This window comes from Kwoniella bestiolae, chromosome 2, assembly GCF_000512585.2.
Source record: "Kwoniella bestiolae CBS 10118 chromosome 2, complete sequence".
Taxonomy (NCBI): Eukaryota; Fungi; Basidiomycota; class Tremellomycetes; order Tremellales; family Cryptococcaceae; genus Kwoniella; species Kwoniella bestiolae.
This window is the reverse complement of record NC_089242.1, coordinates 549,004-561,984: the sequence shown is the minus strand read 5'-3', so window position 1 is coordinate 561,984 and position 12,981 is coordinate 549,004. Positions and strand designations below refer to the sequence as shown.

The 12,981-nt window shown below is 47.6% G+C and overlaps 5 protein-coding genes across 5 annotated transcripts; 4 read left to right on the top strand and 1 right to left on the bottom strand.

The window, feature by feature from the left end:
* Positions 1-1,224: 1,224 nt before the first annotated feature.
* I302_103346 (uncharacterized protein) lies at positions 1,225-2,602 on the top strand (the record flags this gene model as incomplete). Its single annotated transcript, XM_019188717.1, has 2 exons — positions 1,225-1,342; positions 1,404-2,602. 2 exons carry the CDS (start codon positions 1,225-1,227, stop codon positions 2,600-2,602), a joined length of 1,317 nt encoding a protein of 438 aa, XP_019048279.1.
* A 747-nt stretch (positions 2,603-3,349) lies between these two features.
* I302_103345 (uncharacterized protein) lies at positions 3,350-5,144 on the top strand (the record flags this gene model as incomplete). Its single annotated transcript, XM_019188716.1, has 5 exons — positions 3,350-3,661; positions 3,757-3,849; positions 3,912-4,036; positions 4,104-4,810; positions 4,891-5,144. The coding sequence occupies 5 exons, from the start codon at positions 3,350-3,352 to the stop codon at positions 5,142-5,144; spliced, it is 1,491 nt and encodes a 496-aa protein (XP_019048278.1).
* A 378-nt stretch (positions 5,145-5,522) lies between these two features.
* On the top strand, positions 5,523-7,333 carry I302_103344 (uncharacterized protein; the record flags this gene model as incomplete). Its single annotated transcript, XM_019188715.1, has 5 exons — positions 5,523-5,550; positions 5,697-5,891; positions 6,179-6,270; positions 6,330-7,146; positions 7,203-7,333. The coding sequence occupies 5 exons, from the start codon at positions 5,523-5,525 to the stop codon at positions 7,331-7,333; spliced, it is 1,263 nt and encodes a 420-aa protein (XP_019048277.1).
* Positions 7,334-7,782: 449 nt separating this feature from the next.
* I302_103343 (uncharacterized protein) lies at positions 7,783-10,737 on the top strand (the record flags this gene model as incomplete). The annotated part of the gene is made up of 7 exons (XM_019188714.1): positions 7,783-7,879; positions 7,947-8,041; positions 8,143-8,251; positions 8,398-9,594; positions 9,678-9,813; positions 9,902-10,457; positions 10,567-10,737. The coding sequence occupies 7 exons, from the start codon at positions 7,783-7,785 to the stop codon at positions 10,735-10,737; spliced, it is 2,361 nt and encodes a 786-aa protein (XP_019048276.1).
* A 183-nt stretch (positions 10,738-10,920) lies between these two features.
* I302_103342 (uncharacterized protein) lies at positions 10,921-12,932 on the bottom strand (the record flags this gene model as incomplete). The annotated part of the gene is made up of 8 exons (XM_019188713.1): positions 10,921-11,077; positions 11,158-11,286; positions 11,358-11,449; positions 11,515-11,650; positions 11,717-11,853; positions 11,931-12,072; positions 12,159-12,816; positions 12,872-12,932. 8 exons carry the CDS (start codon positions 12,930-12,932, stop codon positions 10,921-10,923), a joined length of 1,512 nt encoding a protein of 503 aa, XP_019048275.1.
* Positions 12,933-12,981: the final 49 nt, after the last annotated feature.

Here is a 12,981-nt window from a genome sequence, read left to right as displayed (position 1 = left end):
TCTCGATACCCGGATCAATCAGGTCCTAACCTTGGTACACCGGTAAACTCTAAATCGAGAGGTCCATCCTCGAGATAAAGATACCCTTTTCGGAAAGTACGGGATAAACTCTGGGCACTTGGGCTTTGCGGGAACGATAAAGTTATGCATTTACCGATTAGTGGCGTTGCCGTTCCGGTTTTTGTCGAAGATGGTGGTTGTGAGAACATTAGCTTCAAGAGCATGGGAATGAACATAGGGACTTGGAAACTAGAGGCATCTGATCGGTGGGTTTGTTGGGACCAGGGAAGCGCTGAAATACTCCGATCCGTGCTAACGTAAAGCTTAAACGCCCGAGACGTCATGACTACCCATCGATGGTCCTACTGATGAGATGGCTCGTCGCGGTGATGAGGAATGAGGCAACGGAATTTCCCGATCCGGTCGGAATGCCACCAACTCATTTAAATTGTTTTCTCGAGCGCCATTTTTGAGATATGTCTTACAATACCCATTTCTTCTACCATCGCGAATCTTGTTCTCATCTATTACTCAATGCAGTCAGCTGGGGCAGTAAGCTCGAATCGACGTTAGAGCGTGAGACCAGAGGGGGGGATTGAATTGATAGGAAACTAGATTAAACTTGTGGGATGGCTCGTGATAGCATCAAGCCCTGGACTGTATGTTAACGATGATCATCGTTGGTTTCGTTTTTCTTTGTTCTTTCGATTAGACCCTTGATTCTGTATCTCCAAGAGGAGAAAGACGATGATCTTATTAGACTCTAAGACTGGCGACAACGCCATCTCGATGAATAGCCCCATGGCTGAAGATTAAATCTCTTATACAGTCTAGTTATCCTCTTTGGTCTTTTGTCTCTTGCCTTTTCCTCGCCCCGTTCGATAAGAGCTAAAGTCAAACCAACCACTTACCGCCTTCGGAAGTGTCGATCAAACTAGCTTTTTAGTCTACTTTGACTCTCTGTCCCAATCGATCAGACATATATATCTCCCATCCCATCGTTCACAATCCAACCCGCTCCATCATTCATCATCCCATCCCATTCCAACAATCTTACTAAAGTCTCATCCATTGTGACATCCCATCCCAACCCGTGCGACATAACATAAGTCGTCACACTTGTCGTTCTTTACACACAACACATATCACTGCTATATCTACTTTACCCATCTCTTTCCCCTTAAACTTTACCAACCGACGAACCACACATCACCATCATCCAACATGTCTACCGCTCAACGATTAAGAGATCCTACCCACCCCGCCTCCCTTTGTAAGCTCTCTACCCACAACCCCACTCTTGTTCACTCTCTTAAGAACAGAGTCCGACCAGAGTTCTTCGGTGAGTCCACACAACATGTTCTTGATACCTCCAAGTTTCATTACTGATCCTCGATTTATAGCTCATGTCGCCGACAAGACCTCAGAGGTCATCAAGATCGCTCCTGCCGAAGATGCCGACGTCAACATGCTCTCACCCCCTGCTACCCCTACCAAAGAGCAGTACGTCGACCTCAACGGTAAACCAGTAGAATGGTGGCAGCAACCCAAAGGTGAAGAGGATGACTGCAATGCCGATCTCCCCGAGCTCTCAGAGTTCATCAGGGGTTTGGTCGTTCAATCAAACGTTCAAATGCCCACTCTCTCAGTCACCCTCGTCTACCTCGAACGACTCAAGGAGAAGCTACCAACAGTCGCAACCGGTATGAAGTGCACTCGACACCGAGTCTTCCTCGCTGTTCTCATCTGCGCTGCCAAATACCTCAACGACTCTTCACCCAAGAACATGCACTGGCAGAAATACGGACGATTCTTCTCGCTCGCCGAGGTCAACCTGATGGAGAAACAACTCTTGTACCTCCTCGACTACAACCTCCGAGTAGAGGAACCAGAGCTCATCCACCACCTCAGAAACTTCTGGAATCCCGCTCCAGTCGCCAAGGCTCTTCCCATCCCCACTCCCGAGGCTCGAATACCCTCCCCACCACTCACTCCTACCAACCTCCGAGTCAGCGTCAACATCCCCGGACCAAGCAAATCTACCTTCGTTCCTCCTCAACATACCGAGGCTTCTCTCCCATCATCACAGGCAGCTGCCATCTCTTCTTGGTCTGCTAGAACCGCTCAAGCCTTAGTCCGAAGTCGATCAGATGATGTCTACCAATCTTCCCCCGCTTCAAGGCGAACATCATCCTACGCTACCACCCCATCGTCCTCGTCTACCCTTGCGCCCTCGCCAGCAGGGTACATGTACCTCGATGCTCCCACCCCAGGCTTGGCACGAAGAGACTCGTGCGATTCAACCTCGTCGATATCAACCACACCAGGTGAAGCATGGGGAGGATCCAACTACGGTAACTTGTCTGGCGCCATCGTCCACTCCACCTCCAACGGTCAATTGGCAGTATCCAAACCCGGTCTCCCACGAAAGGCCTCATACACTGCCAAACCAGGATCCGGATCAATCTTGATTGTCGACACCGCTTCAGCCCAGACTCAGACCAGTCCATCTTCAGTGACCACTTCACCTACGCGTGACTTGTTCAAGAAGATCCGACCCCCAACATCTCTCAGGTCCATAAGGAGACATGTCCAATTATAATCATCTTTCCTAGTATTGTTTTGGGTTTCTTCTCGTATTTAGTAAAAGTAAAATCGTTGTAAATAACATTTCATAGCATTATCTCATATATCCTCTTGTCTCGTTTGCTTAGCATTTTGTCCTTCAGTATAGCAGTGATCAGTAGTAAAGAATGACGCTAGTCGTTTTCTCTGTATGTGTATGTTGCATGAATAACAAACATGAAATCGTTACCACCTTGGAGTTCGCAACTGGTTCATCAATGCACTCAACGGAAGTCTCAGCGATCACCGTGGTCCGGTACCTCGTCTATCAGTACGATTCACCCAATACTCAATTGATCGCGTTTTGCTTGATCCGCTGGTCTATTAGTGTATATGGATGTGTATATACGAACATGCCCTGTATTCCATTCTATGTCCGCTGGATCATACGTCTGAACCCATGCATGCAGATGCTTTATATATCCGTTCTCGTGTCGTGTTATTATGCCGATCGCGTGTGATGATCAAAGTGGAGGACCATGCACCCCACCCCCGCCCCCGGAGCCGGATGGGCCGGTTCATGGGTCCATGGCAAATGAAAACGACCATCTGCGATGGCATATAAATAAATGAGATCTGCACCTTTGATGTAAGAACAACTTGAAACGACCTTGATCACATCAGCATCGCCTGTAAGATATCATAGTACACTGTATATACAAGTCTCTTCATCAAACATCTGTTGTTTAAAGTATCACTCGAATCATCTTGACATCAAATCGCCATGACAGGTACGATACTAGGTAACGAGTCCGAAACTCGACCTCTCCTCTCCCCCAATGCTCCAGCAGCAGACTACTCTACCCATCCTCGACCTCGCGATGCCTCTCCTAACGGGAGTGAGATCAGTGAAGATACAATCACCAAAAAAACCAAGAAGGTCACGCCTCTACCGAAATTCCAATTGTTCATTGCATGTTTCGTCCGGGTCACGGAGCCTATAGCTTTCATGGCTTGTTTCCCATTTATCAATCAGATGATATTGGAGTTGGGGATCGTGGACGATCCTAGAAAGACGGGGTTTTATGCCGGTCTGGTGAGTGAAACGCGTAACGAAGCAGCTTAATCCCCTTGTGAAACCCATCTCAAGGGTTTTGTTGAAGATGCCAACGCTGACGCGCAAAACTTTAGATCGAATCGATCTTTGCTGTGGCTGAACTGCTGACTGTGTTCCAGTGGGGTAAAGCGAGTGATCGTTGGGGAAGAAAGCCTGTGTTGCTCATCGTACGTTACCATCCTTTTTGCAACACCAAAGGCAACACAAGCTGACACAAAAGACCTTGTAGGGATGCGCCGGTGCTGCCATTTCCTCGGTACTATTCGGTTTCTCGACAACGTTCCCAATGATGATCCTTACTAGAACGATCAACGGTCTAGCAAACGGTAACGTAGCAGTTCTGAAAAGTGTCATGTAAGTCCAACTCATACTCATTCAGCTTGTATGGATAACAACGCTTATCATATACCATATTATACAGCTCCGAGTTATCTGACGAGACCAACCAATCCAGGGCATTCTCATTCTTCCCCCTATCCATGGCGATCGGTACGATTCTCGCCTCATCCATCGGAGGGTATTTCCCCCACTTTGCCAACAGATTCCCATCGGTCGGAGACGCCATTCCGTTCATTCGATCACACCCTTACGCGCTTCCTTCTCTCGTCGCGGCGATCTTCCCACTCACCAGTGGGATAGTCGCCTTCTTCTATATGAAGGAAACTCTCCCACCTAAGAAAATGAAGATATTACCCAACGGTGAAGAAGTGCACGAGCATGAACACGAGCCTCCAGTGGGGTTACGAGACCTCATGACGCCAGATATCAACAAGCTCATGGCTTCCTTTGGATTACTGCAACTTCAAGGTATATGTTTTGGAGGATTATTACCTCTCTTCTGCTTCACGCCTATCATCGCTGGTGGTTTGTCTTTCAGAGAATCGCAGATTGGTCTGGCCATGTCCATCAGGGGAATAGCAACGATTTTGGTTCAGCTCCTCGCGTTCCCATTCTTGCAAACTAGAGTGGGGACTGTACGTTTGTACAAGTTCTTGGTGGTACTGTTCATACCTGCATTTGTGATTTTACCAATCACCAATGTCTTCGCATTGAAGGGACAAGGATGGGCAGTATGGACGGGTTTGGCAGTAAGTATGGGACTGTACAGTATTGGTAATATGGCTTTTGGTGAGTCCCCTCTCGCACTATATCTCCTTTACATTCCCAGAATATAGCTGACGGAGTATGATGGCTGTTTCTGGATATAGCTTGTAACCTGATCATGACCAACGATGCTGCGCCCAACCGACAATCCCTAGGAGCAATCAACGGTCTTTCCCAAGCTGTGTCCTCGGCGATGCGAGCGATCGGTCCAGGTTCGGCATCTGCTTTATTCGCGTTATCGGTAGACCGTCAGCTGTTGCATGGGCATTTGATCTGGTTGGTATTGGTTTTGTTGTCTATCGTCAGTGCTGGATTTGCAATGATATTGAAGAGCGATTACAGGAAGAAATCTGTATGATGTGTGATGTGTTTGCTGTGCTGTATTCGTAGTGGTTTGGACGCGTCATTAGGTTTCATTAGATGTTATATCTGTATGCATCATTAGCGGGATCAAAACGTGTCCTGTTGAGAAGTAGTTTTGAACACTTTGCCGGGGTACAAGCCGGTGGGATGAACTGCGCCACTCCAGTTGAACAGTAAAACACCGCGGCTATCCCCGTGTATGGCGAAATCAGCTGGTAGCAGAAAAAAGTTGAAAACGAGGACGATGCGAGGATAGCGGAGCTCTGTGAGTTGGACGAGACGAGTCGATGACACCAAAGCACCATCTGATATCATCTCTGCTTTTCTTTCTCTCTTACTCTCTCATCAAAAATATATAATTAAATCATTCAAAATGGCCCCTACTCTTACTGGTGCTGCTGGTGAGTGGTACTCTGGGCAAATTACGTGGTATATGGATAGGAAGCTGATTTGACCTGATCTGTTCTTACTCCTTTCTTCCTCGACTGCTCAACTTCCACACACCTCCTTCATTGTACATCTTCCTACCACACCACCACCACCACAGGAAACGCCCGAGCTAGACGAGTGCGAGCTGCCGCCGCTCTCGCCGGCGTAGAGCTCAACTGGGACTCCAAGTTCGACATGAAGGCCAACTGGAAGACCCCAGAGTTCTTGGCCAAGAACCCATTCGGTTTCTTGCCTACCCTCGAACTTGAGGATGGGACCGTTCTTAGAGAGTCTGGTGCTATCGCCGAGTACCGTGAGTTCGGTTCGGTTTATCACCCCATGCCGATGTCAATGCGTTGTTGCGCTTTACCTGTCGTGCATGACTTTTCAGCCTCACCTCTCTCCTTCCCCCTTCCCCCTTCCCCCTTTTCATGATGAGACTTACTTCTCAGTTATCCCTGTCTTAATGACATTGTGTCGAGAATTTTTCCGGCGGGTGGTACCGTCATACCTCTGAACTCTTGCTTCACCTACTGTTTTTCTGCTCGTACTTTATACGGAATGGATTGAAAGAGCACTTACACCTATCGCAACAAACAGTCGCCGAGCTCGGCGCCAACTCCACCCTCCTCCCTTCCGACCCCAAACAAAAGGTTGAAGTTCACGAATGGCAATGTACCGCCGATCAAGAGGTGAGTCAAATTCAGACGAAAGATTCTAGACCACAAGCTAACTCACCATTCCCCTATAGCTCTTCATCCCCGGATCTCTCGCCAACAGACAACTCATGGGTGTCCTCCCTTACAACAAGCCCAACTTCGACGGTATCGTCAAAAAGATCAACGAGAGACTTTCCGTCGTCGACAACATCCTCGCCTCCAAGACCTGGTTAGTCGGTGAACGAATCACCCTCGCCGACGTCTTCGTCGTCTCCGCTCTCACTCAAATCTTCGCCACCGTCATCGATGGTGAAGCCCGAGCCAAGATCCCCAACGTCATCCGATACTTCGAGACTTTCGTCAACCACCCCAAATTACTCGAAATCTTCAACCCCACCAACCTCATTGAGAAGGTCACCCCACCAGCCGCCCCAGCAAAGGAACAAAAGCCCAAGGCTGAGAAGGCCCCCAAAGAACCCAAGGCTCCCAAGGCCCCCAAGGCCAAGGAGGCCGATGAGGAGGAGGAAGAGCCTTTGGTACCTGCCGAACCCAAGGTCAAGAACCCATTGGACGACTTGCCCAAATCCGCCTTCAACCTTGAAGAGTGGAAGAGACAATACTCCAACTTGGACACCCGAGGTGCCAACGGATCGTTGGAGTGGTTCTACGAGAAATTCGACAGAGAGGGATTCTCCATCTGGAGAGTCGACTTCAAGTACAACGAGGAACTCACCCAGGTGTTCATGTCTTCTAACCAAGTTGGTGGATTCTTCAACCGATTGGAAGCTTCCCGAAAGTACCTCTTCGGTTCGGTCGGTGTCCTCGGTAAGGCCAACGACTCGATCATCTCTGGTGCGGTCATCATCCGAGGCCAAGAGATCGAACCTGTTATCAACGTTGCTCCTGATTGTGAGTTGGGGTTCTGTCATAAACATGGTATGCGTATATGCTGACATGGTTCACAGGGGAATCATACTCCTACAAGAAGCTCGACGTCGACAGCAACGAGGACGACAAGAAGTTCTTCGAAGGCGCCATGGCTTGGGACCTCGTCGTTGACGGTAAAGAGTGGGCTGACGGAAAGAACTTCAAGTAAGCTTCTGCAGGGAATAAAGGAGATTGGGATAGGGTTGTGTTTATAGGATTATTTGTCATGAGAAGTTTTTTTGAGGTTACGCTCTTTCCTAGATAGTCATGAGTGATGCCATGATTTACATTAATGCTATGATGTGTTTGGCCTTGTGAGCTTGTGGGATAGCAGATGGATATAGCAGAGCGTGTAAAATTGAGGACATATCGAGGAACATGTGTGACATGGGATTGTGAAAATGTAAAATTGAGCCAGGAGATTGACTGATTTTGCCACTACCGTCTGACATCATCAACCCAACCTTGAATCTCTTTTAACATTACTCATTTCATAGATTTGTAGCTCATCTCGCCCCTTTGAATATTCAATCCACCCAGTCTATAATGCAAGGATATTAGTCGACTTGATGCTTCGCTTGTCCCAACAGTGTATATAGTGACGAAGCGAAAGGCGAAATGCCCGATTCCCCCTTCAAACAATTACAGCGGACTTTGGATGAACGGGAGGACCTGTTCAAGGATGTATTGGGATTGCCCTTGGACGTCAGGCGAGGTGTGTACATGACTCAATCAGCTAGCTGTGCATGAGAAGGATCACTGATATGTCTGGTATTTGGCAGACCTCGTTAACAAGTTACTATGGTCCCTTCCTCGAAACGATATTACCAAGTTGAATGAGCAGCTTAGTGGGATCTTGCAAAGAGATATCATAGGTGTGAGTGCATCTTCCATCACATATACCGTCCGCTGTTTCATCCTTGAGTTTAAGTGTACAAATTGGTAGATAGCTAATGAGAGATTTTGATAACCATACAGTCCCTTCCACCTGAACTTTCGATATTGATCCTGTCAAAGTTGGATTTTGAGGATCTATCGAACTGCGGGTCGGTATGTAGGAAATGGAGATGTATCGTCGAAGAGCAGGGTGAGTCATAACACCAATCCTATGCTCTGTTGAGTTGTCAATCTTCACAGCATATCCGATTCGATCATTATTCAGTGGCCTTACGATCATACATTACATGATTCTCAGAGAGGGATTGATACTGATTGCTCCCATCTCATCTACAGCGCTCTGGGCACTGCTCTGCGCATCTTCCTTACCACCAATCAGACCTGCTCACCCAACATGGTCAGACCTTCAGACCACCCGCTCGACCCTCTCTCAGCCGAAGTCCACCCATACTTCGGATGAAGACGAGGAAGAAGAGTACGACGATAGATTCGGATATGGCTATATCGAACCGTCCAATACCCTTGCTGTGAGATCGGACCCATCAGGCTTCGGGCTGGGCATGAAAAGTGGACTCAGACGGAACGTCTGGGAACGGAGTACTGGAAATGATGGTCTTCCGATCTTCTCGTATCCCACTACACCCCCTTCGAGCATAACTGGTGGTAAAGATCTATCACCCATCCCAAGTCACCTACCTATACCATCTACCAAACCTCAGCCAAATTTCAAGCATCTTTACATAATCCATCGTATAATACATCAGCGGATGACTACCCCCCGACCAATACATTACAATACCCATGTATATTCGCCTGGAACGGAACGAATCAAGATGGTCCCCAAACCGCTCACTATCGATATGATCACCTCTGTGAAGAATGGGGGATTACCTGGGCATTCCGAAGCTATCTATTCGCTCAGTCTGATCAACCATGAGATGAAGTTTGATATAAATATGAACTGTACCGCATGTCATCACCCGACATCAGGCCTTGCATCACATAACCATCAAGCTGAGATTAGTCCTTTGACCATAAACAGGTCTAGTGGACCTGGACCATTGATGCCTGGACAACAGATACCCACTCAGACGACAGTCAGAGGGAGGGAATGGTTATTGACTGGTTCGAGAGATAGGACTTTGAGATTATGGTACCTCGGTGTGAGCGGACCGAAAGTACTCAAGATCTTCCAAGGAGGGCACAGCGGGTCGGTGTTGACTCATTGTGTGGTGAAGGTCAAGATCTCTTCGAAGTCTAGTCAACATTCGTATGCGTTACCTACAAAGAGTCACGGGTATTCACCTACAAAGGGGATTGAAGGGATGAATTTGAACGATCTCGAATCACATCCAAAGGGTAGAACGAGAGTGGTGGCTGTATCTGGTGGGAGTGATGGGAAGATTTGTCTGTGGGATATAGAAGGTCATGGTCAGGGATCTACGGTAGAGCCGGAGAAGATGATACAGGGTCATAGGGATAGTGTGCTTTGTGTGAGGGCTAATGACAAGTACGTGGTTTCTTGTTCGAAGGGTGAGTGACTTTCTGTTACCTCTTCAGCACATAACGTATGGAGTGAAGACGCTGATGATGTAATGTGCTCATGTGTGATCCAGACAAGACTATCAAGTTGTTTGATATACATACTCTGGAGACAAAGCTTTTCATTGGTGGATCAGCCATAGGATTAGAACAGGATGATACGTTGCATAAGGGAGCGGTGAATGCTGTGGGGCTGATGGAAGATTACATGTGAATCATACCTTTTCCAACGATCCCAACATCCCGTTGTCATGTCGTACGTCAAGCGGGCAGCAGCTGATCCCAAGATATCACATAGTATCTCTGCATCAGGCGATAAAACCTTACGAATCTGGTCGATCCATTCCGGTCAACTACTATTCACCGTCGAAGCTCATTCCAGGGGTATAGCATCTATAGACTTCTCGTCCGAACCTATTTCCTGTGAACCGATGCTGGAACCGGGAGAAAGGTGGAAAGGAAGTTTGGTGACTGGTGCTTCGGATAGCAGTATCAAGGTGTTTCATCTGATCGAGAGGGAGGTTTCCATTTCTTCCAACCCCGATGTAGTGGTTCACTCTGTTGAGGACGACAAAAGGTCAGGCGATGTATCGATGGACCTTGACCCGTCCTTGACACTGTCCTCCACTTCTGGCACACTCGTACCCCCACCCGATGGGAGATCAGTGTATCTGAAAGAATACCATACGATGTGGTCGACCTGCATATGTCCACCTGGACTCAGTCGGCCGAACGATACCCACCCACAGGAGAGATGTAGGAGATGTGGTAATAGGGGTCATACGGAGTTGGTCAGGACAGTCAATATAGGTGAGAGGGTGGTGGTTTCGGGGAGTTACGATTCGAAAGTCAAGGTGGGTTCTTCTTCTCCGTATAATATGTGATCCATGACTTTCTTTTGCCACCGCGTTGTTGGATTGAGTATAGTATAGATAGTACTCTTATTGACCTCATAAGATTCAGGTATGGGATCGTACAACCGCTCAACACCTCATAGACTTATCGGGTCATCATACCGGGAGAATATTCTCGGTGACTAGTGATAAATACAAGATCATCTCGACGGGGTTGGACTGTAGGATCAATATTTGGGATTTCGCTTATGGGCTGGACACGAGTTTTGTCGAGCCATAATTCAGTCATGTCTAATGTCAAGATTAAAGGGGTTTGTCAAAGAATCTATCGCATTTGTTTTAGGGATTGTTTTCTTGTTGTTATATTATCAATGTCGTACTCATGGATAGTGATGCATAATGGCATGGCAATCTGACTAAGCAATACAACAGCTTTTCAATTTCAATTTTGATATCTGATCAATCACACGAAGGACTCGAGATCCGCCAGATTATCCTTCTCTATCCTATCCAGCCGTATCGGCGCAGAGGGACTGACCAGAGATTTATGTCGCTTCTCGCCGGCAGCTTGAGAAGGGAAAGAGGCGAATAAGTCTGGATGTTTAGGTAGGGGGTTCTCACTGAACAGAGCATCAGAAGGTAAGTTAGCAAAGTTGTATGCAGCCAAGTCATACCCCATGTTGTATTATTCAATGCTCACCTGAAATAAGGGTGTTTACCAGCTTCTTCAGCTGATATCCTCCTTTTCGGGTCGTAGCACAACAATGCAGATAATAGATTATGTCCTTCGTATGTCAGATGTTTGAACTTCTGCCTTAGCGTTGAGAACCTGTGTGCGGGTACAAACTCAAGTCAGTATAACATGGTGGGGTGGGCCATCACGATGAATGCGAGACTTACATAGGTCCAATGGGATTAATCTTAGCTACGAGAGGTAATGACGAATATCCAGGCCAGAGTTCGTCATTTGGCCGACCGAGTAATTGGAATATCTAGGAATACACCTCGGTGTCAGCTGGATTTGCACGGCTTCTGCAACAACCAGCTGACAACATACCCTGTTTATCTGATCGATCTCCCCTTTTCCAGGAAATAATGGTTCACCCTGCATCAATTCTGCGAATATACAGCCTATAGACCAGATATCCACCGAGGTGGTATATTCCTTGGCACCTAGTAGGAGTTCTGGTGATCTGAGACGATGATCCATCAGCTATTGCTATTCGTGCTTACAAGGTCAAGATGAAGATGATCATTACCTGTACCACAACGTGACTACCAGCTGAGTCATCTCTCCCAGAGGATCGCCAAATTTCCTTGCCAAGCCGAAATCAGCCACTTTGATCTGACCTCGGTTATTCATGAGTAAATTGGATGTCTTGAGATCTCGATGTAGCTAAATCAAACATATTGAAATCAGTGAGGTCTTCGAAATGAATTCAGCGGGAGTCGACAAGAAGCAATTTCACTCACAATCCAGTTAGCATGGCAGTGGGCTACTGCCGATAACAATTGCGACATTATGGTCTTGACTTCGGATTGTAGGAATGGATGGGGCATGTCGGCTAAGAGGGTTTTGAGGTCGTGTTCTATGAAGGGCATCACGATAAATACTCTGGGACAATGCAATCAGCAAGGCTTACACTAAACATGGATGTATGTTTGGTCGCGACGATTAAGAGATAGATCGAGCGCACTCACTGATTCAAGGTATCTCCTACGACAATCTCCCTCACTCCGACCACATTCGGATGTTCCCCAGCCTGCATCAATGCCATCACTTCCCTCAAACTCGTTATCGGAAAGCCCTGCTTCTCTTCATCCAGCTTCAGCTTCTTCAAGGCGTATATCTGCTTCGTATCGTTACATCTTGCTCTGAATACCACTCCATAGGTACCTTCTTCGATATGATTTAGTCGCGTGTAGTTGAACACTGATCGACAGGATATCAGAGGTGGATGGGAGGAACGTAGTGGTGCGTATTTCGAGCGTGCATATGACTTCTGCTGGTTTGATGGAGGTAGAGGAATGGTCGGTGATGGTGGGGGTGGTCGATGGGGTCGGACGATGGGAGATGGGTTGGAAGTCGATATTGGCTCGGGTGCTATTATGGATACCTCGTGAGTCTCATCTGGGAGAGCTTGAGACTGAGATGGTGGTAGAGATGGATTTTGAGGAGAATGGGGATGGTCAGGCTCATCAGGTCGCCGTATTTTCTTCGGCCGGACCAGACGTCGTTTTATAGCTGGAATAGAGGAAGGAGAAGACGATCCCGCTTCTCCATCGTCGGTATCCCACTTTGAACGCTTCTTATCGTGTTTTACAGGTAGGTCAACACCATCGCTTGCGGTAACAGGATCTGCGACATGGTTTGTAAGCTGTCGTCTCGGGACTTCTGGAGTAGGGTAGCTTACCTCGGGAGGAAGACGCAATAGGCTGTTGTTGTTCCTGCCCCGGATCGTGTTGTGTGCTCATTCCGTTTGAGCCCCAACTTCTCATCGCCTAAGTCCGAAATGTCTGTACC